At 38.5% G+C, this 25094-nt stretch overlaps 1 protein-coding gene across 4 annotated transcripts in view; it reads right to left on the bottom strand.

Annotated features, from left to right (window-relative positions):
- Positions 1-291: 291 nt before the first annotated feature.
- Positions 292-25094, bottom strand: part of LOC128696627 (uncharacterized) — a 43932-nt gene continuing 19129 nt past the window's right edge. For all 4 annotated transcript variants that reach the window (XM_070094610.1, XM_070094609.1, XM_070094612.1 and 1 more), the window contains exons 2-5: positions 22239-22346; positions 21288-21650; positions 20390-21032; positions 292-628 (exon numbers count right to left, since the gene is read on the bottom strand). In XM_070094610.1, coding sequence (XP_069950711.1) covers positions 613-628; positions 20390-21032; positions 21288-21650; positions 22239-22293 — 1077 coding nt within the window. In that variant the 5' untranslated portion in view covers positions 22294-22346 and the 3' untranslated portion in view covers positions 292-612. The remainder of the gene's footprint in view (positions 629-20389; positions 21033-21287; positions 21651-22238; positions 22347-25094) is intronic.

Below are 25094 nucleotides of genomic sequence, written 5' to 3'. Positions count from 1 at the left end.
ACAGGTCTAAACAAGTCAAATGAACTAAGAAGGGTGTTTACTCTGCGATCAGTGACGTCACACATACAAGCTGAATCTTGTCGACCGTTTTAGTTCATTAAAGTTAATAAGGGGACATAGTGACGTCACGTGCACACAGGTTCAAACTTGTCGACCCTTTTAGTTCATTAAAGTTAATAAGGGGATATAGTACCTACATCATAGGGAAAACATTTTCATCATCAGAAAGACACATTTCAGGATAACACTAATACACATTATTTTTTTCATTATTTATTTATTATACAGCCATTACATTTCTGGTAATACAAACAAATACAATTTCATTGAAAAAAGCTACAATTCATTGACTAAAATCAATGTAGAGTAATTTTTCTTCTCTTGTAGAATTTCTGTGCATTTTGTTCAGGGTCGTCGTCTTCTTCCTCATCTGTTATACAATAAACTTCTGGGGGGGAAGCTGGTGGATAATAAATGGGGGAATCCTCATCCGGGGAAGCTGGTGGATAATTTATGGGGGAAGCTGACGGATAATTTATGGGGGAATCATCATCCATACATGAAGTAGGTTGGGAATTTGTCATAAAATATTCCATCTCGCTCCATACACATTTATCGCAATTCGCATCTGGCAAAGAAAAAAAATTTCTCGATTAGAAGAAGAATAAGGCATATCTTTAAATGCATTAAAAAGTTTTATTGGTTAATACATTACACTTCTAAAATCATTTATGTGTAAAAAAGATTTTTTCAATATTCACTTACCATTTACCGCAGGAGGATTATTCCAACATACACAGGGATGCAGTCTTCTCTCCTCCTCGCAGACACCTCCAACGGGATACTGAATTGGATTCATCCTTGACCCTACTTGAATGACAGTAGATCCAAACAGTGACCCCAGCACGGGCATTTATAGCAGCGTTATGACCTTTCGCCCCGACTCTAACCTTTTTGCCCCGCCTCTAAACGCCTCTACCCACCGTATTATATTTCCAATATTTTACACAGATTTTCATAATTCCAGGTTGAATTATTACCAAATACACTTGAACATGAAGGTATATTGAAATGCTCATATGTATATTTCAATATAAATTGGTCATTCTTTAATTTATTTCTACCAAAATCTTTAAACAAATATGGTATAATTTTCTTGACGCTATAATTTGTTAACTTATACACAAAATATATAGCATATAAGCCGCACACCAATGATTTTTCATGTTGAATCCTCTGATTAATACCGTACATGAAATTTCTCTTGTATATAATTTTCTCATATATATTTGTATAATGTTTTAAATCCACCCCGAAACTATCTAAATATAATAATATGTGTTTGTTCACATATATAGTAATCCAATGACCCATATTTTCATCTTGATCGTTCAATATATTAATGATGAAAATTACCGGCTTATCTTTTATCCTCATAATAACTTCATTTATATTATTTGCGGCAAAACATCCCAAATACGAGGCATATCTTCCCGTATGATGTTTCAAGGCAATATTTATTTCTTCACAATTCATGATCTATACTCGCGTATGCACTATCACTGTTCTATTTTCATTTATATTTAAAATCGCATTAGTTTCACCAAACATCAGACAAATTCTATTCTCATCTTTCGGTTTACCAAATGTCATATCTATTCTCAAATTACCATTCTTCTCGACAGATATAGCATTCTTAACCTGTTCACTTCTCAGGTCAACACCTAATATAGTTCTGCCTTGGAGAAAACTCTTATATGTAATCAGGTGTTCACTCTCCAAACCCAGAGATTTCAAGGTAGCGTAATATAACCTACTCGCGTGGGTAGGGAACTTACAGTCAATATTAAGAATCATTTCTGAATTAATTGTAACCCCGAAATGATTCAAATCTTCATGTTGAAAATATAATGGATTAAAATTATATCCTCCATCATATGTCTTCATATCAACTAATATAATAAATTATCTTATCGGGTATGACTTGTCCACAAGGATTATCTGCGATCAATTGTGTTTGATTAGATGTTAGAATATATGATTTAAATAATGTCTTCTTGAACAGATATTCACACCCCTGCGAGTTTGCCCTCATGCTTGAATTCAATGCAATTAATGCATTCGTATACGGAATAACTTTATCGATCCATAATTTAATGGAATTAATATTATATTTATATGTTTTTCCGCTTAATGGAGTCATAATTACCCATGCGGGTGAATGCAATTCAAGTCTCAATCGACATTCGACACTATCCAGGATATATTCGTGAAAACTACTCACATCCAACATCAAAGGGAAACAAGTATTCACTTCATTCGTTAATTTACCTTCGTCTTTCTTAATATCATCTAAATCACCTGATGTAATAGTACTACTTGCTGTGTCTTTATTACAAAAGAATGCTAATCTTCCCAATGTATCTAATTTTGATGGGGATAAATGCTTAAGCAGTTTAATATAACCCGTATATGAATAAAATGGATTCGATTCTATAAGTTGTTCATTGAGATACAAACACACAGATTTGAATATTGTCTGACTTATAGAGTTCACAAATATGGCCTTATCTCCATCTCCCAGTGCACTCCCATCCTCATTTGTTATATTTATGTTCATTTCCAAGGCCAGACTCGTTAAATCTAAAAAATGACCTTCTGAACTTTGTATTCTAAATTCGAGAAATTTATCAGATCCTTGATTTACTGGTAATACTTCACATGTGCGTCTAGCTGCTATTGAGGATTCAATAACGGCGTGGCCTGGTAATTTTGGGAAACCATCAGTTATGGAATGAGAATAAGTGGGGACGGGGGCGTTGAGTCCCCCCGGTGTAACGTATAGAGCACCAGCCGACATACTAACAATATGACAGTTAACAATAAACTAAAATTAATTAAATATTCCACTTTCTTTTATTATTAAATTTCAATCGTTTCAATCCAATCTTTCTACTTCCTCCGGATAATAACTTCTGTCCGACACCCTTCAATGATTCTACACCTCTATTTCTCGCAGAATTTTTCAATGCAATACCATTATTAACATCGTTCAACACATTTTGTCCGTATTGTAATACTCCCGGATAAGATAAGATAAGATAAGATTTCGTTCGGATTTTTAACCCCGGAGGGTTAGCCACCCAGGATAACCCAAGAAAGTCAGTGCGTCATCGAGGACTGTCTAACTTATTTCCATTGGGGTCCTTAATCTTGTCCCCCAGGATGCGACCCACACCAGTCGACTAACACCCAGGTACCTATTTGCTGCTAGGTGAACAGGACAACAGGTGTAAGGAAACGTGTCGGAATTTCCACCCGCCGGGAATCGAACCCGGGCCCTCCGTGTGTGAAGCGGGAGCTTTAGCCACCAGGCCACCGGGCCACACCGGAGCAAAGGTATTCAATAAGAATGGTATTGCTTTTCTGGCCATCCCACCGAGAAATGACAATAATCCTCCGCCCCTCCCTCTAGCTTTATATAATATGATATCATCTAATCCTGCTCCTTTCACCCTCGAAGTATCAAAGAGTTTCAGGAATGATTCCACTGAAGGAGGGGAGAAACTCGTTCTCATCTTGACGGTTCGTTCAATATTAACTCAACTTGATCATTCACTCTCGTTTTATAGGTCTTAAATGTAATACACATACAGTAGAACACTTGTCATTATATTGAATTAACCTTCCTTTCTGATCAGCGAGCTTAATACTCACTTGATCAATTATCTTTTTATTAAGTGGTTTGTACATTGTGGGATCATAATTAGATCTTAATGTATTAATATCAACTACTCCCAAAAGAGATACCAACTGATCGCCAAAATTAATGGGATCAATCAAATCACTATATATTAACATATAATTAATACCTGATTCAGGATCGGGTGGGTTTACCGCCTTCACACCAGTCTCGTTAAAAATAATCTCTTTTTTATTGGTAAAGACATACAAAATTTCATTACCTGAGAACCCTAACATATCGCTTCCTTCTTTATCAAATTCCAACCCCAAATAGCCGCTAGTAATATCAGAAGGTAGTATAATTTTTTTTTCAAGTTAATAACCACTCTGTTTATTCCTGGATGATATGTGAACACAATTGAGTTTTTGGGGATGATAATACCCGTTATATGTTTAACTGCTATTAGCAGATTTACATTAATATCCTCATTTATTGCCTCTAAAATCCTTGTCATATCACCTCCAATAATTTTGCTCATATCAATTTTATGCATATATTTATTTACTGTAGATTTCTCATATGTAATACATATCTTCAAATTCTTTTGCGGTACATAATGCGTCTTGGGGTAAATTATATTTTTCAGAGCAACCTCATAATCAATTTTATTATCTAATATAATGGGGTCATATAATTTATTAATGAAAGCCGAAGGTGTATTGGCGGGAAATAAATCGAGACTTGAATCGCTACACACGTATAGACGTTCAGCCATCTCTACACTCTTATAACACACACTAAATAAAAAACATAACATCACAGAGTTTATATACTCACCTAATATGATATCCACGATGTTTCTTCTCTCCTTGCACCGCCTCCTTTATGTAATAATTGTTTTCTCACTTTTGTATTCCTCCCAAAATCAAAATGTATACATGTTATATTTAATAAATGCTTTATTTCTGTTAAGTAATCAGAATCGATTCTTCTCGCTGATTTCACATTGTTTTCTGATAAAACATTTAATATTTCAATAATATTACGTCCAGTAATGGGGGTAAGAAGGTCACCATTCTCATCCCAACTCACAAAGGATTTCTTTGCAATAATACCAACATTGATTTCACATATTCTATATTTCTCGCACTCACTCTTATGTGCATGAATCTTGACAAATCTGGGGTTTTCTGAGGTTTCACCGAGGTGAGAGCAGGTGGGTTGACCTGCCTATCGTTTAACACCACGCTTCAAGCATGCACCACCACCATCCCCTTCTAAATTCTCATCACCCCCCGATTTTACTAACTCGAGAGGTTTCCGATTCATAACTGAAGTTGGTACAAGATAAAATTCTTTCATGATTTATTAAACAATCTCGAAATAATACCTACTGCTAGAGGTAATATAATACTAAGAAGATTTCCACCTCTGATACTCAGCAAATATTTTTTTTTACGCTGAAAACCGATTTTCTTACAAGCTAATGCTCTAATCTCGTTCTTGTACTTTTTAAATATTTTAGGGTCTAATGGTATTTTATTCTTAATCAAATTCTTGAAAATCTCACTGATACAACTTATGTGTGTTTTCTTAAACTATTGTAATAAACTCTTCCGATGATTGCGTGGGAGACTATTAAGTAATGTAATTAATTCTTTAAATTTTTCTAATAATGATTTTTTCATTGTACCTTCAACAAATCTCCTTCTTTGACCCACGAATTAAAAGTGGAATCATAACCTTTATAAGATACCAAATAATGCGTAATTCCACCAATTTTTTTTCGTTTCAATACTCTGTCGATAATATATTCTGGAGGGGGTATGACTGGGGTCAATTCTTCGCGATAAAATGTTCCTTTAATCTTTTCACCTTTCAAATCTTTCAAATGATATGTTGTTATAGGTTGAGAATTATTAATTCTATATATTTTAAATATTTCCTCTGTATTTTGTGTGTGAAACCCTCGGTTAAACGCGGATGATCTGCTAAGAGTCACTCTTGTTGTGTCTCCAACAGCCAATTTCTTCTTACTGATTCGTTTCTTATTGGATCTTCCATTTTTATAATTTATCCGAAACTGATTCCTTATATCATTCAATGACGTAATACCATGGACTTGCAATGGGGTTTTACCGCCAATCCCCGAGTGCGGAGATGAATTATACGCATCTACTAATTCATTTAACACTTTTGAATAATTAAATGTATTGGCACTTGTCATATACTTGTATAATTTACGTTTCAACGTTTGCAAGCCTCTCTCTGCAATGGAAGCTTTTGTTTCTTTCGAAAATACATGATATAACTTTATATGCTTACTCTGGAGATAATTCTGTACCTGTTTATTTAGAAACTCCCTGCCTTTATCTGTAAATAATCTCGATATATTCTTCGCCTTTTCATTCTCCAATATGTTTTGTAATGCATGTAAAGTGCTCGGTCCGTCTTTCTTTTTCATGAGTACTGCTTGTAAATATCTTGAAAAAACATCGATACACACGAGAATGTATTTATATCCATCATTATATCTGGATAATTTAGACATATCACCCAAATCACAGGTTAATATCACTCTGGGTTTAGGAGCAATTATTTTTCTACGAGGAAACTTCTTAGGTTTAAGAACGTATAAAGTATATGATCTTTCTGAATTTAAGAAATTTCTGACCTCTTTCAAGGTTATGGACGGATCGATCTTTTTTACAGCTGTATATAAACTGTTTACCCCAGAGAATGATCCCGCAGAACCAGGATCTCTATATACCTTTTCAATTAATTTTGCTCGCTCCATTGGTATACAATTTCGTAGGAATCCTGCCGTAACACATTGGTTCGCAACTGTAATGCTTCTGGTGTATTTAATGCAAGGCCTATGAATAAATAACCAAAGGGTGATCGTTTTATAGCAGATTTATATATATTTACAAATTCCTTATTTTTTCCGAACACTTGTCGCCCCAGAATCTCTACTTGTCCAAGATCCCTCATTTTAAATAAAGCAAAATGCATGGCGTTTAAAGCCATGGTACGACTATATCGTCCTCCGTGAAATATATTTTGAGTAATCAGAATAATGCTTATATTATGATGTCTACCTTTAGTAAAACATTCGAGAATAATTTCACTGTTACCAGCTTTTAAAAATAGATCATCAACAATAATTATTGTATTTTCATCAGGTGATGCAATGACATTCTGCGGGTCGATAATATCTTTACTTAATGTTAATTTATGAGATATCTCTGAATCTTGTTCTAAGGGATGTGATGTCACCCCGCATATTATAATGTTATGAAATTTCTCATGGTATAACTTTATTAATTTTGATGCGAAATAAGATTTGCCACTATTCGAATAACCGGCAATGATAATCCTTGATGGATAACGAAATATATCAACGTCAGCAGATGTGTATGTTGTCAAGTTCAACATCTTCCCCTTATTATTTTAAAATGAACTAAAAGCTTCCTCTCATTAAGTTGAATGAACTAAAAAGGGTGTTTACCATAGAGAGGTGACTTGTACACTGTAAGTGTTAATGGGTTTTCAAGATATATAATACTTTTAGTTCAATAAAGTTAATAAGGGGACGCAGTTAATGTGGAGCGGGACTGCCTCATCAAAATTAGTTACTTTAGGGTGGCGACTGACTGACCTGTGTTGACCCAGGTGTGATTTTCTACCTTGGGTGTGAATCGCATTACACAGTGGCGTCGGGGGGAAGGGATGGCCCAGGTGTTATGTTCTACCTTGGGTGTGAACCGCATTACATGCTGTCTGTCTGACCTGTGTTGACCCAGGTGTGATTTTCTACCTTGGGTGTGAACCGCATTACATGCCGTCTGTCTGACCTGAGTTGACGCAGGTGTTCGGTAAGGAGATGGCCGTGTGATTTTCTACCTTGGGTGTGAATCGCATTTCATGGTGTCTGTCTGTCCTGAGTTGACGCAGGTGTAGGGTAAGGAGATGACCATGTGATTTTCTACCTTGGGTGTGAACCGCATTACATGGTGGCGTCGGAGGGGGAAGGGGTGTACAAAAATCATGACGCAATACTTTTGGGGTAAGGCATATAAGCTCAATGAGTCTCTCAGAGCGAGGATTGTGTTTCCATCCGTCAAGCCTGACTGACCTCATCTTCCCCACAGTATTCCTCTCATTAAGTTAACCCTTTGACTGTTTCAGGCCCCTCTCTGAAACTGTCATTCTATGTCGCCAAATATTCAAAAAAAAAAAAAATTATTTTTTCTTATGAAAATGTTAAGATTATTTTTCTGAGTGTTTTAGTCCAAAAAAATTTTTTTTGCCATCGGTACTTACCGAGATATAGAGCCGTGAAGTTTGCAGAAAATGAGCCGCGTATGGCAACAGCGGCGACTGCGGCTCACCCGGTAAACTTTAGTTTACTTGTAATTGAAGGTTTTTTGTTTTTTTCACTATTTTATTTTTTCACATAACTTATGTGGCCTATGAGACCAAAGTAAGGTGCAATGTATATATATACACTTGTTGTATACAACACAATAAGCACACAAACATAATTATCAATATATCGTTTACAAAACTTGTTTACAAAAACAAACAAACAATCATCCTCCTCCTCCTCCTCCTTCTCCTCCTCCTCCTCCTCCTCCTCCTCCTTCTCCTCCTCCTTCTCCTCCTCCTCCTTCTCCTTCTCCTTCTCCTTCTCCTCCTTCTCCTCCTTCTCCTTCTCCTCCTCCTCCTCCTTCTCCTTCTCCTCCTCCTTCTCCTCCTCCTTCTTCTCCTCCTCCTTCTCCTTCTCCTCCTCCTTCTCCTCCTCCTCCTCCTCCTCCTCCTCCTCCTCCTCCTCCTTCTCCTTCTCCTCCTCCTTCTCCTCCTCCTTCTCCTCCTCCTCCTTCTCCTCCTTCTCCTCCTCCTTGTCTTGTGTGCGAGTGTGTGGCTTATAATTGTTTTGAGTCAGAAGTCCGCAGCTGTCAAAGTGACATATTGTCTCATTAGTCACTCCCCCTACCACCTGTCAAAACAATGGGGTCAGATGCTGCTTTCCCTCCTCCATTCTATCTAATTATCTTTCTCCCTCATTCTATATCTTTCAATCTGTCTCTCTTTCTATCTGTCTGCCTATCTCTGTCTCACAGGTACACATAAATACAAGTATACATAGTGTAAATTACCTAGGATAACCCAAGAAATCCAGACAAAGTGCTATACTCTGCTTGAAGATGTGAGTAAACGTGATGACACAGTCTTGTGGCTCTCTCTGAGACAGAGAGCTAGATGGACAGACAGGGAGCTTGACAGACAGACAAATAGACAGACAGAAATGTTTGTGTACCAGCAAAAACAAAGGGAGGGCGATTTTCATGTAATATTACCCTCCTTTACGCTCATCAAAGTCAGCTCTTATCAGATGTTATCTCCCCTTATCTTGTCACTGTCATGGGGTGGACTTTTTTTTTTCTTGCTTCAAGGGAACAATATTATTACATCTTCTTCTTCCTCCTCCTCCTCCTCCTCCTCCTCCTCTTCTTCTTCTCCTCCTCCTCCTCCTCCTCCTCCTCTTCCTTCCCTCCTCCTCCTCCTCCTCCTCCTCCTCCTCTTCCTCCCCTCCTCCCCCTCCTCCTCCTCCATTGCTTTTGGTCTCAAACTCCTCCAAATCATGAAATTGATCTTCACTGACACTTCCATCTGTGTTAGAGCATCACTTGGGAAGAGAAGAGTCCCAGATTTGCTGGGGAATCACATATTTCTTACCGCTAGACATGCTGAAAAAGGACAACTGAAATGGCATTCCCACAATGCACCACTGGCTCCCCGATTTTTTTTATATGGTGCACACTGACCATGGAGACCCATTCTCTCACATGTGGGCCTACCAGCTTTCTCCTGCTTGATTTGAAGCTGCTAGAATTTATGCGTATAAATATGTCAGAAACATTGGCTTGGCTTGTAAGACGTATTTATACGTGGGAAACAGTCAAAGGGTTAAAGGACCTCATCTTTTCCAACCGCACATCATGGAGAAAGGTAAGTTGTACTTAGAAAATTCTTGTTTTTTTTTTTTTACATGTTTAATGATTTAGGATAATTTTTGTTGAAGCATACGAGTGAAATTTGGATTAATTTTTTGTTGAAGCATACGAGTGAAATTTGGGTTAACTTTTGTTGAAGCATACGAGTGAAATTTTGGTTAATTTTTGAAGCATACGAGTGAAATTTGGGTTAATTTTTGTTGAAGCATACGAGTGAAATTTGGGTTAACTTTTGTTGAAGCATACGAGTGAAATTTATACTGGGTTAGTGTGTTAATAAGTGAAATTCTTAACAGGGGATAACATATATTCGAAATACCTGGAAGCATTGGTGAAGAGAAGATTGTCGATTAGAAGGAGGCGTTCGTTGGTAATCAAGAAAGGTGGTGTACAACGCAATGAAAGGTTGTTGCAATTGGATAATGAGTGGGCACGTGTAGATGCTTTATGGAAGAAGGCTATAGAAACAGGTATGTATCCAATTGTGATCTTTTTGTTGTGAAAATGTGCTAGTCACTCGAGAAAAAGATTTTGTTCTATTCATTGAAATCTTAATATTTTGGGTTATGAATTGGATATGCTTTTTTTTTCCTCTGTTCATTGAAATCTTAATATTTTTTTGGGTTATGAATTGGATATACTTTTTTTCCTCTGCAGGAAATACACCTGGTAGTGTTGTGAATCAAACTGCACAGCTTGGTGGTGAGAGTGCTAGTGTTGGTACCTCACAATGCGGAGGTGCGGATACTTCTGCCCCCATTAATGATGAGAGAGCAACTACCTCGCATGACGTGTCTGACAGTAATGATAATAGTGAAGATGAGAGCCCAGAAGTTATTACATATATCCAGAAAGTTAGAGGTAGACATACAGTGAGGAAATATAGTGTTCCTTCAACTTATAACAGAGAGTTAAGAATGTATTTACATGTTTATAGGGATTATTTTACAGAACAGATGCGAGATATGTATGATAGATCGCCTCTAGCAATGTCGCTCAGAATCCACCCAATTATAGTTATAAGGACATTACGTCAAAACATATCGGGTGATGATCAAAATGGACAATTTGTGATAAATTTAGCATTTGAGTTAGTAAGTGAAGAGGAAATCTCTGAAGTATTTGATCGATGGGTGGGAACAATATTAGAAAGATACGAGTCAGAGTTGCAAGATCAGGAAGGATCTGGCTGGATCATAGATCAAATCGAATCTTTCAGTATCGAGTATGTTAAAGTAGAATTCAGAGTGGGAGTGGGGTCATATGTGGCATATCCCGAGAAACTGCAAGGGAACCAATATGTATTTAATCCAGAGATTAATGATGGGTTATGTGTACTGCGTGTTTTTGCTGCCTATCAATGTCATAAAAAGAACATGTCATGGCGTGATATTCGCAGAGCAGTTACTACTAAGAGAGGTTGTCTTAATCATGCAAAATCTTCTATAGATGATTTCCCCATTACGCGTGATAAGTTAGGAATATTAGAGAAGGAAAATAAAGTGTCATTATATGTTTATCAATTAAGAAAGGATCAAGATAGGACATTTATGGCTATGTGTCGTAAGGGGAATAAGAAATATAAGGACATTATGTGTGCGTTATTGTTGAATGAAAGACATTTGGTTTTAATCAAAGATTTTGACGGGTATGTTAGAACGATAATGACAGAAAAAGGTGTAAAGAAGCACTGTCATAGTTGTTTGATGAAGTTGAATACACAGGAAGAGTTAGATATCCACGAAGATGGATGTAAAATCAATCAGATTCTCGTATTCCCCCCGGAAGGAACAACAGTACACTTTGAAAATTTTAGTCATACACATTCCAGCGAATATATCGGTGTATTTGATTTCGAATGTGCAGGTGGAAACATTTCGACACGTTTCCTTACACCTGTTGTCCTGTTCACCTAGCAGCAAATAGGTACCTGGGTGTTAGTCGACTGGTGTGGGTCGCATCCTGGGGGACAAGATTAAGGACCCCAATGGAAATAAGTTAGACAGTCCTCGATGACGCACTGACTTTCTTGGGTTATCCTGGGTGGCTAACCCTACGGGGTTAAAAATCCGAACGAAATCTTATCTTATCTTATTAGACACCACTCTCCCGGCAGGTAAAATTAAGTCTCATCATAAAGCCATTGCCTATTGTTATATTATATTTGATCGCAAAGGAGAAATAGTGTGTATAAAGAGTTATAAGGGGGAGGATGCTGTTAATCATTTCATTTTAAATGTTAGTGGTGAATGGAATAAAATAAAGTATAGAAGACAGTATCATGAAATTCATATGTCAGAGGAGGATAAGATGAGGCATGATTCTCAGAACACTTGTGAATTATGTGGTAACACCTTCAAAAAACCCAAGGACAAACATAAACACCATGACCATACTTTAAATTTCAATAATTATATTGGAGCCTATTGTGCACGTTGTAATATGCAGTGTAAAGACAAGAGAGAGAAATTATTGCTTTTTTGTCATAACATATCGTATGATTTAGGAATAATTTTAAAGGAATTGAATGTTGATAAATATAACGTTGAAATTCATTCGAAACAAGGATTCAAATTCTTGAAAGTAGACATAGGTAAGGTTAGGTTTCAAGATTCACTGTCTTTATTGAATGGATCTCTTTCCACGTTAGCAGAACAACATATCAAGGCAGGTAAATCCCTGAAATATACAGAGGCTATTCTGAAAGATGTGCCTCGAGATGTCTTACCTTTATTATTTAAAGGAAAACAAATTTTGTGTTATGATTATATTGATAGTTTAAAGAAGCTCGATGAAACAAAATTACCGAGTCAAGATCATTTTTTTAATTCTTTGAGAAATAGCGCTATCAGCCAAGAAGATTATGAACATGCATTGAAAGTGTTTGAGTTGGGTAAATGTAAGACTTTAGGAGATTACTTGATGTTATATCTCAAGACAGATGTTGGTTTGTTAGCCGATGTCTTCATGGAGTGGCGTAAAACACTCAAAGATATTTATAAGCTAGACGTTAGTAATTATATAAGTTTACCATCATTCAGTTGGGATGCATTCCTATTGAAAACTAATGTAAGATTAGATATGATATATTCCCATGAATTATATGACTTGATTAAAAGGAATCTCAGAGGTGGGTTTACGTGCGCAATTAATCAGTATTCTAAAGCAGATAATCCCCTAATTAACCCTAATTTTGATGTTGAGAGTGGAATGGGCACTCATATTCTATATCTAGATTTCAATTCTTTGTATGCTAGTGCGATGGTTGAAGCTCTTCCACAGAATGGTATCAGAAAATTATCGAATGACGAGAAGAATGCTATCCTCGATGTGGGATTAAGTAATGTTTCGTGTGAAGGTCAAAAGGGATATTGGATAGAATGTGATACCAAGCACATATCCCCCGAGGTAGCTAGACTCACTGATGAACTTCCTTTAATATTATCACACATGAATATATCAGAAGAGATGTTATCTCCTTATTGTGAATCTATATTGAAAAATGAAGGTAGAAAGATCCCCAAATCTAATGGGAAATTAGTGGGCAGTCATTTACCTCAGAAAAATTATTTGATCAGTCTAGAATTGTTACAGTTATTACTGGAACTTGGGTTAGAGGTGGAAAAGGTTCATACCATATATGAATATACTCAGTCAAAATTTTTAGAACCTTTCATATCAACTAATATTGCACAGAGAACAGCTACAAGATGTCCTATCAAGTCAAAAGCCTTCAAATTAACTAATAACGCCATATATGGGAAATCATTGTTGAATATTACAAAGTATGCTGAGAAATATAGATATATCAATAATGAGAAAGCATTTATTAGAGCGAGTAAAGATCCTTTGTTAAAAAATATCACACATTTAAATCAAGATAGAGTGATTTGCACATTCAATAAAGATATATTAGAAGTTAAGCAACCACTTTATCTCGGTTTTCAAATTCTTGAGATAGCTAAAAAGAAATTGTATCATTTTTGGTATAAAGTTTTAAAACAGCATTATGGTGATGATGTAAGACTTCTTTATACCGATACCGACTCGTATATTTTTAGCTTGAAATGTAAAGATTTGTACACCGAGTTAAAAAGTGAACCATTGTTAGGTTATATGGATTTTTCAAATTTCAGTCCTGAGCATCCCTTATATGATGATAGTAGAAAAGGGGAGCTGGGGTTATTGAAATCTGAAATGTGTGATAACCATATTAGCGAGTTGATAGCCCTGAAAGCTAAAATGTATTCTGTCAAGATTGCTGGAAGATCAACTACTGTCAGCAGAGCCAAGGGTATTCCTTCGCAATTTATGCCATTATTAACACATGCAAGATATAAGAATGTTTTATCAAATGTAGATAGAGAATTATTCGCGTGTAAGTCTATAAGTAATGTAAAAGGTGAAATATGTACGGTAAGAATTAATAAGAGAGGTTTGTCAGCCTTTGATGATAAAAGATATCATTTGAATACTAATGAATCCTTGGCTTATGGACACCCTGATATTCCACCATCTAAACGTAGGAGAATAGAGTGATGTATTACCAGAAATGGCTGTATAATAAATAATGAAAAAAAAATATTGTGTATTAGTGTTATCCTGAAATGTGTCTTTCTGATGATGAAAATGTTTTCCCTATGATGTAGGTACTATATCCCCTTATTAACTTTAATGAACTAAAAGGATCGACAAGTTTCAACCTGTGTGCGCGTGACGTCACTACTATGTCCCCTTATTAACTTTAATGAACTAAAAGGGTCGACAAGATTCAGCTTGTATGTGTGACGTCACTGACCGCCGAGTAAACACCCTTCTTAGTTCATTTGACTTGTTTAGACCTGTAGTAAGCATGCTTACCCCCAGAGGGGGGAATCCAAAAACTTGGTAATATTGAGAAATTTTTTGGGGGTTGAGGGGAGGTGAAAGTGGGGTGGGGGGAATTTCGAAACCCCCATAGGGGGGAATCCAAAAACTTGTATTATCGAGAAATTTTTGGGGTTGGGGGGTGAAAGTGGGAGGGGGATCCAAGGAGATGGAGAATTTCGAAAACCCCATAGGGGGGAATCCAAAAAACTTGTATTATCGAGAAATTTTGGGGAAATGGGGGTGGGGGGGTGAAAGTGGGAGGGGGAACCTTAAAAATTTGATTCGAGGAGATGGAGAGCACAAGAAAATGAAATTCAAAAAAAAATCGAAAAAAATCGGAAAAATAATCGAGACGCGGGGGCGATCCGGACGACGCTGCAGAAGGCGCAGCAGAAGGCGCGGGCGGGGGTCGCGAAGGGCGCGGGCGGGGGTCGCGAAGGGCGCGGGCGGGGGTCGCGAAGGGCGCGGGCGGGTGCGCAGGCGGGGCGCGCGCGGCGCGACGGGGGGTCGCGGGGGGGTCGTGGGCGGGGGGTCAAGGGTGAGGTAGTCTCGAGGGCGAGGTCAAGGTCAAACCGGAAGTAACACCTAGGTGTGAAAAGGGGACCCTCCAGCCGCTGGTCCTAGACCGGATACACCGCCCAGTGGAAGGTCCTAAACCGGATACACCGCTCAGTGGAAGGCCCTAAACCGGATACACCGCTCAGTGGAAAAATTCACTACTTATATACATATATATATATATATATATATATATATATATATCGTGCCGAATAGGCAGAACTTGCTATCTTGGCTTAAATAGCAACGCTCATCTTCCCATATAGGACAAGTGAAAATTTGTGTATGCAATAATTTCGCCAAAATCTTTCTGAACCTAACAAAAAAAATATATTTCACTGTATTTGCTCAGTATGAAATTATTGTAAACAAATCTAAAATATATTTAGTTGGGTTAGGCTAAAATAAGTTGTTCTTGTTATAATAAGGTTAGATAAGTTTTCTAAGATTCTTTTGATGCAAAATTATAAATTTTTACATTGACATTGATCTTTAAACGTATAAGAGCAAATTTTAGAAAGGACTTAATTTTAAATGAGTTCTTGCTAATTGACCAGTTTTACATATTCTGCACGACATTATATATGTGTATATATATATATATATATATATATATATATATATATTTTTTTTATTATCACACCGGCCGATTCCCACCAAGGCAGGGTGGCCCGAAAAAGAAAAACTTTCACCATCATTCACTCCATCACTGTCTTGCCAGAAGGGTGCTTTACACTACAGTTTTTAAACTGCAACATTAACACCCCTCCTTCAGAGTGCAGGCACTGTACTTCCCATCTCCAGGACTCAAGTCCGGCCTGCCGGTTTCCCTGAATCCCTTCATAAATGTTACTTTGCTCACACTCCAACAGCACGTCAAGTATTAAAAACCATTTGTCTCCATTCACTCCTATCAAACACGCTCAAGCATGCCTGCTGGAAGTCCAAGCCCCTCGCACACAAAACCTCCTTTACCCCCTCCCTCCAACCCTTCCTAGGCCGACCCCTACCCCGCCTTCCTTCCACTACAGACTGATACACTCTTGAAGTCATTCTGTTTCGCTCCATTCTCTCTACATGTCCGAACCACCTCAACAACCCTTCCTCAGCCCTCTGGACAACAGTTTTGGTAATCCCGCACCTCCTCCTAACTTCCAAACTACGAATTCTCTGCATTATATTCACACCACACATTGCCCTCAGACATGACATCTCCACTGCCTCCAGCCTTCTCCTCGCTGCAACATTCATCACCCACGCTTCACACCCATATAAGAGCGTTGGTAAAACTATACTCTCATACATTCCCCTCTTTGCCTCCAAGGACAAAGTTCTTTGTCTCCACAGACTCCTAAGTGCACCACTCACTCTTTTTCCCTCATCAATTCTATGATTCACCTCATCTTTCATAGACCCATCCGCTGACACGTCCACTCCCAAATATCTGAATACGTTCACCTCCTCCATACTCTCTCCCTCCAATCTGATATTCAATCTTTCATCACCTAATCTTTTTGTTATCCTCATAACCTTACTCTTTCCTGTATTCACCTTTAATTTTCTTCTTTTGCACACCCTACCAAATTCATCCACCAATCTCTGCAACTTCTCTTCAGAATCTCCCAAGAGCACAGTGTCATCAGCAAAGAGCAGCTGTGACAACTCCCACTTTGTGTGTGATTCTTTATCTTTTAACTCCACGCCTCTTGCCAAGACCCTCGCATTTACTTCTCTTACAACCCCATCTATAAATATATTAAACAACCACGGTGACATCACACATCCTTGTCTAAGGCCTACTTTTACTGGGAAAAAATTTCCCTCTTTCCTACATACTCTAACTTGAGCCTCACTATCCTCGTAAAAACTCTTCACTGCTTTCAGTAACCTACCTCCTACACCATACACTTGCAACATCTGCCACATTGCCCCCCTATCCACCCTGTCATACGCCTTTTCCAAATCCATAAATGCCACAAAGACCTCTTTAGCCTTATCTAAATACTGTTCACTTATATGTTTCACTGTAAACACCTGGTCCACACACCCCCTACCTTTCCTAAAGCCTCCTTGTTCATCTGCTATCCTATTCTCCGTCTTACTCTTAATTCTTTCAATTATAACTCTACCATACACTTTACCAGGTACACTCAACAGACTTATCCCCCTATAATTTTTGCACTCTCTTTTATCCCCTTTGCCTTTATACAAAGGAACTATGCATGCTCTCTGCCAATCCCTAGGTACCTTACCCTCTTCCATACATTTATTAAACAATTGCACCAACCACTCCAAAACTATATCCCCACCTGCTTTTAACATTTCTATCTTTATCCCATCAATCCCGGCTGCCTTACCCCCTTTCATTTTACCTACTGCCTCACGAACTTCCCCCACACTCACAACTGGCTCTTCCTCACTCCTACAAGATGTTATTCCTCCTTGCCCTATACACGAAATCACAGCTTCCCTATCTTCATCAACATTTAACAATTCCTCAAAATATTCCTTCCATCTTCCCAATACCTCTAACTCTCCATTTAATAACTCTCCTCTCCTATTTTTAACTGACAAATCCATTTGTTCTCTAGGCTTTCTTAACTTGTTAATCTCACTCCAAAACTTTTTCTTATTTTCAACAAAATTTGTTGATAACATCTCACCCACTCTCTCATTTGCTCTCTTTTTACATTGCTTCACCACTCTCTTAACCTCTCTCTTTTTCTCCATATACTCTTCCCTCCTTGCATCACTTCTACTTTGTAAAAACTTCTCATATGCTAACTTTTTCTCCCTTACTACTCTCTTTACATCATCATTCCACCAATCGCTCCTCTTCCCTCCTGCACCCACTTTCCTGTAACCACAAACTTCTGCTGAACACTCTAACACTACATTTTTAAACCTACCCCATACCTCTTCGACCCCATTGCCTATGCTCTCATTAGCCCATCTATCCTCCAATAGCTGTTTATATCTTACCCTAACTGCCTCCTCTTTTAGTTTATAAACCTTCACCTCTCTCTTCCCTGATGCTTCTATTCTCCTTGTATCCCATCTACCTTTTACTCTCAGTGTAGCTACAACTAGAAAGTGATCTGATATATCTGTGGCCCCTCTATAAACATGTACATCCTGAAGTCTACTCAACAGTCTTTTATCTACCAATACATAATCCAACAAACTACTGTCATTTCGCCCTACATCATATCGTGTATACTTATTTATCCTCTTTTTCTTAAAATATGTATTACCTATAACTAAACCCCTTTCTATACAAAGTTCAATCAAAGGGCTCCCATTATCATTTACACCTGGCACCCCAAACTTACCTACCACACCCTCTCTAAAAGTTTCTCCTACTTTAGCATTCAAGTCCCCTACCACAATTACTCTCTCACTTGGTTCAAAGGCTCCTATACATTCACTTAACATCTCCCAAAATCTCTCTCTCTCCTCTGCATTCCTCTCTTCTCCAGGTGCATACACGCTTATTATGACCCACTTCTCGCATCCAACCTTTACTTTAATCCACATAATTCTTGAATTTACACATTCATATTCTCTTTTCTCCTTCCATAACTGATCATTTAACATTACTGCTACCCCTTCCTTTGCTCTAACTCTCTCAGATACTCCAGATTTAATCCCATTTATTTCCCCCCACTGAAACTCTCCTACCCCCTTCAGCTTTGTTTCGCTTAGGGCCAGGACATCCAACTTCTTTTCATTCATAACATCAGCAATCATCTGTTTCTTGTCATCCGCACTACATCCACGCACATTTAAGCAACCCAGTTTTATAAAGTTTTTCTTCTTCTCTTTTTTAGTAATTGTATACAGGAGAAGGGGTTACCAGCCCATTGCTCCCGGCATTTTAGTCGCCTCATACGACACGCATGGCTTACGGAGGAAAGATTCTTTTCCACTTCCCCATGGACAATAGAAGAAATAAAAAAAGAACAAGAGCTATTTAGAAAAAGGAGAAAAACCTAGATGTATGTATATATATATATGCATGTGCGTGTCTGTGAAGTGTGACCAAAGTGTTAGTAGGAGTAGCAAGATATCCCTGTTATCTTAGCGTGTTTATGAGACAGAAAAAGAAACCAGCAATCCTACCATCATGCAAAACAATTACAGGTTTTTGTTTCACAGTCATCTGGCAGGACGGTAGTACTTCCCTGGGTGGTTGCTGTCTACCAACCTACTACCTATATATATATATATATATATATATATATTTTATATATATATATATATATATATATATATATATATATATATATATATATATATATATATATATATATATATATATATATATATATATATATATATATATATATATAATGTCGTGTCGAATAGGTAAAACTGGTCACTAAGCAAGAACTCATTAAATTTAAGTCCTTTCTAAAATTTTCTCTTATGCTTTTAAGGATATATTTATTTATATTAATGCAAAAATTTAAAATTTTATACCAAAAGAACCTTAAAAAAATTACCTAACCTTAGTATAACAAACGCAATTTAATTTAGCCAAACCCAAATTAAATATATTTTAGATAAATTTACAAAGAAAAAAAAATAAACACAATGAAACATATTTTTTTTCATTAGGTTCAGAATGACTTTCGCGAAATTATTGCATACACAAGTTTAGAAGGCAAAGGTCCCAGGAGAATAAGGAGAGAAGTCGTAGAGCCAGAAATGAATATGCACAGGTAAGAAGGGAGGCCCAAAGGCAATATGCAAGTGACATAAGCAGCAAAAGCCAAATCTGACCCGAAGCTGTTGCATACACAAATTTTCGCTTGCTTTACTCGGTAAGAAGAGCATTGCCATTTAAGCCAAAATCGCAAGTTTTACCTATTCAACACGACATACATACGTATATACACAGACACACAGTGGAACCCAGGTGTTTGAACGTACCAGACCTCAGACAAACCGGAGTCCAAACAATTTTGTTCAGAAAAAATTGACCTGGTTTTTGAACGTTTTTCTGGAGTCTGAATGCACTTACTTGTTCAAAATTCAGTTGCAAAAAACTTTATAGGAAAGCTCTGTTTCAAAAGTGTTTTGAGTTGACCTCTGACACTGACTTAACTCTCAGAGACTTTTGAAAGAGTCAGTTGAACTTTCTCTAGTGTGTGAGGCTGATAATTAAAGCCTGTTTTAGACACTGAACTTTTCACAATTCGAACACCACCTAGGAACCAATTAAGTTCAAATACGCGAGTTCCACTGTACTTACCTTATGTTTAGTGGTTCAATGGTTTGTGGTATGAGGCCTTCAACTGTGTGAATGGTCCAGCTGGTCCAGATGACTTTGCTGGTCCTGTGAGGTGTCAGAGCAGATGGGTTCGTTAATGATCCATTCCTGATTAGCGAATCCTCTAGTGTCAGAATGGACTGGTTCGCTAAAGGTCCATTGCTGTTGCTGGTTAATGAATCATCTGGTATCAGTACAGATGGGTTCGTTAATGGTCTGTTGATGGTTAATGAATCCTTTGGTGTCAGGACAGACTGATTCATTAATGGTACATTCCTGGTTAACAAATCCTCTGGTGTCGGGATGGATGGGATTGTTAATGGTCCGTCTACACTCTGATCAACCAGCATATCTGGACGTGTTTGGACATACTTCATCTTCGTTTCGATCCCCTTGTCCACTGAATCCATTTCCACCTCTTCGTTGGACATGTATCCCTCTAACACATGTCCACTGGACACGTCTGACACCTGCTCCCTGGACATGTACTTCTCAGGAATATCCTTCTCTCCCACTGGGACATGGGTGAGAGTGGCCCCAATGGTGGATATGTACGCAATTGGACATGGGTCTCCATTAGGACATACAGCTATGCAGTCCCAAGCACTGGATACATAGCACTCCCCTGTGGAAGAAATAGAGCTGGAATTAGGACATGGGGAAAGACCGGACATGGGAAGTGTAGCTTAGAGTCATTTTAGGGCATAGAACATATCTCATTTTCACCTTGCAATGAAACATGACTTGATTAAGCTGTACACAGAGTGAAACAAGGCTTAATAAAGCTTTACACAATGAAACATGATTTATAAAGTTCTACACAGTGTGAAACTTAATAAAGCTCTACACATAGTGAGAAGAGATATCAGTGATAACCTACCAGTATCAGGGGTGAGGAAAGACACCGCACTCTGGTTCTTTCCTGCTGGGACCTGATATCCAGGGATCCAGTTCAAAGGATCAGTTGTGGATTCGCTTCGCAGGACCAGCAACCCGGTACGATTTGAAGGACCAATCAGTGGTGATATCATTCCAATGGGCCCCAACCCCAGCACCATAGCCGCCAGTAGGCCTATGAAGATGGACTTGCGGTAGGCTGGTAGGCTGTCCGCTAGGGCCGAGATGGCCGGCTTGAAGACCATGGAAGTCACAATGATAACAGAGGTTATTATGCCCTGGGTGGCCACTGGGATGCCTAACTGCCTCGCTACCACCATCATAAATGGTAGTATGGATGAGTATGCTGGGGGAGGGGGAAATGTATGGTTAAGTACAATGAGGGCTAGTAGGTTTAAAGACTATCTGCTGGTTAGTTTGCTAGGTTTGAAATCTATATGAGGGACATATGTAATGAGAGTGAGAGGACGAGAGAGAGAGAGAGAGAGAGAGAGAGAGAGAGAGAGAGAGAGAGAGAGAGAGAGAGAGAGAGAGAGAGAGAGAGAGAGAGAGAGAGAGAGAGAGAGTGAGAGGAAGAGAGAGAGAGGGAGAGTGTTTGTGTGAGAGAGAGAGAGAGAGAGAGAGAGAGAGAGAGAGAGAGAGAGAGAGAGAGAGGAGAGTTGAGAGAGAGAGAGAGAGAGAGAGAGAGAGAGAGGTGAAGAGAGAGGTGAAGAGAGAGGTGAAGAGAGAGGTGAAGAGAGAGGTGAAGAGAGAGGTGAAGAGAGAGGTGAAGAGAGAGGTGAAGAGAGAGGTGAAGAGAGAGGTGAAGAGAGAGGTGAAGAGAGAGGTGAAGAGAGAGGTGAAGAGTGAGAGGAAGAGTGAGAGGAAGAGTGTGAGGATAAGTGAGAGAAGAAGAGTTTGTGAGAGATATATAGAAGAAAGTGAGATATCTCACCTGCCCAGAATAGAAAGAAGTGAATCTTGAGAGGCAATAAATTCTTGTTGATCATCTTGACTGTTGTTGTGCTGCTGCATCAACCACCACTGTTGTTGTTCTTGAAGCCTGGAAGAAGAATAATAATACTAATAATAATAATAATAAAATTAATAAAAATTATAATAATAACGAGATAATACTAATAATAATATTAACTAACATAAATAGACAATTATCATAATAATAATACACAATACAATCATCTAATCACTGTCTTATCAGTCGATTATATTATCAGAACTCTATTTACCACTTAGCATATTTTACACTGAGATAGGTACCTGGACCTGGAGAGAGTTCCGGGGGTCAACGCCCCCGCGGCCCGGTCTGTGACCAGGCCTCCTTAGGTCAGTGTCCCAGGATGCAACCCACACCAGTCGACTAACACCCAGGTACCCATTTTACTGATGGGGAACATAGACAACAGGTTGAAAGAAACACGTCCAATGTTTCTACTCTGGCTGGGAATCGAACCCAGGCCCTCGCCGTGTGAAGCGAGAGCGTTAACCACCAGGCTACTCATTGTATATACATTGAGATTTGCACTTAATGTACATAGAGATAAACACTTAGTGTATATACAATGAGATATACATTCAGTTTATATAGACAGATGTATACACACATTGTATGCACAATGAGATACACAGTGTATATACACTGAGATATACAGTGTATATACACTGAGATATACAGTGTATATACACTGAGATATTGTGTATATACACTGAGATATAGTGTATATACACTGAGATATTGTGTATATACACTGAGATATACAGTGTATATACACTGAGATATACAGTGTATATACACTGAGATATACAGTGTATATACACTGAGATATACAGTGTATATACACTGAGATATACAGTGTATATACACTGAGATATTGTGTATATACACTGAGATATACAGTGTATATAACTGAGACATACACTCAATGTATATACACTGAGATATACACTCTATATATCTCAGTGAGAATACACTGAGATATACTCATTGTATATACAGTGTATGTCTCAGTACATATACACTCAGTGTATATGCACTAAGATATACACTCATTATATATACACTGAGATATACAATAAGTCCATATACACTGAGACACTGAGTGTATATACACAGATATACACTCAGTGTACATGCATTTAGATACTATGCAGTGTGCATACAATGAGTGAAATCCTTTGCACAGTGTATATATACTGAGTGATACATATTACATTGTATATACACTGATACTACACAGTGTATATACAATGAATGATACACATGTGTATATACATTGATACAGTGTATATACATTAAGTGATACACACTACACAGTTAGCATTTTGTCCCAGGCACATGTCGTTTAGACACTAGGCCTGTTGTATATGCGTGCGTGCATGTACTCAACTATTTGTGGCTGCAGGGATCAATTCATAGCTCCTGGCCCCGCCTCTTCACTGACCGTTACTGGGTCACTCTTCCTTCTCCATGAGCGTTATCATACCTCTTCTTAAAGCTATGTATGGATCCTGCATCCACTACATCATTTCCCTGACTATTCCACTTCCTGATAACTCTGACTGAAGAAATACTTCCTAACGTCCCTGTGATTCATCTGAGTCTTCAACTTCCAACTGTGACCCCTGTCTACCTTGTCGATTCCTCTCAGTATTTTATAAGTTATCATATCCCCCCCTACCTCTCCTGTCCTCCAGTGTCGTCAGGTCGATCTCCCTTAATCTTTCCTAGTAGGATATATCCCTTAGCTCCGGGACTAGCCTTGTTGCAAATCTTTGCACTTTCTCTAGCTTCCTTACATGCTTAGCTAGATGTGGGTTCCAAACTAATGCTGCATACTCCAATATGGGCCTGACGTACACAGTATACAGGGTCCTGAACGAGTCCTTATTAAGATGAAGGAATGCTGTTCTTAGGTCTGCTAGGCGCCTGCATGTTGCAGCAGTTACTTGGTTGATGTGCACCTCCGGAGATGTGCCCGGTGTTATACTCACCCCAAAATTCTTTTGCTTGAGTGAGGCTTGAAGTCTCTGGCCCCCTAGACTGTACTCCGTCTGTGGTCTTCTTTGCCCTTCCCCAATCTTCATGACTTTGCATTTGGTGGGGTTGAACTCCAGGAGCCAGTTGCTGGATCATGCCTACAGCCTCTCCAGATCCTTTTTTAATTCTGCTTGGTCCTCATCCGATTGAATTTTTCGCATCAACTTCACATCATCTGTAAACAGGGACACTTTGGAGTCTATTCCTTCTGTCATGTCGTTCACAAATACCAGAAACAGCACCAGTCCTAAGACTGACCCATGTAAGAACATAAGAAAGGAGGAACACTGCTGTAGGCAGAACCCCACTCGTTACAGGTGCCCACTCTGACACCTCACCATGACTCGCTGTTGTCTTCCTGACAGGTATTCCCTGATCCACTGTAGCTCCTTCTCTGTTATCCCTGCCTGGGATAACAGTGTGTGGAACTGTGTCAAATGCCTTCTTACAGTCCAAGAAAATGCAGTCTACCCACCCGTCTCTCTCGTCTTACTGCTGTCACCCTGTCATAGAACTCCAGTAGGTTTGTGACACAGGACTGCCCGTCACTGAAACCGTGTTGACTGTTGTTAAGCTCATTTCTTTCTAGGTGTTCTACCACTCTTCTCCTGATAACCTTCTCCATGACTTTGCATACTATACATGTCAGTGACACTGGTCTATAGTTTAGTGCTTCTTGTCTGTTTCCTTTTTTTAAAAATTGGGACTACATTTGCTGTCTTCCATACCTCAGGTAATCTCCCTGTTTCGATAGAT

Source organism: Cherax quadricarinatus, chromosome 46, assembly GCF_038502225.1.
Source record: "Cherax quadricarinatus isolate ZL_2023a chromosome 46, ASM3850222v1, whole genome shotgun sequence".
NCBI classification, from domain to species: Eukaryota; Metazoa; Arthropoda; class Malacostraca; order Decapoda; family Parastacidae; genus Cherax; species Cherax quadricarinatus.
Note: the sequence above shows the minus strand (reverse complement) of the source record. Positions and strands in the feature narration are given on the sequence as shown.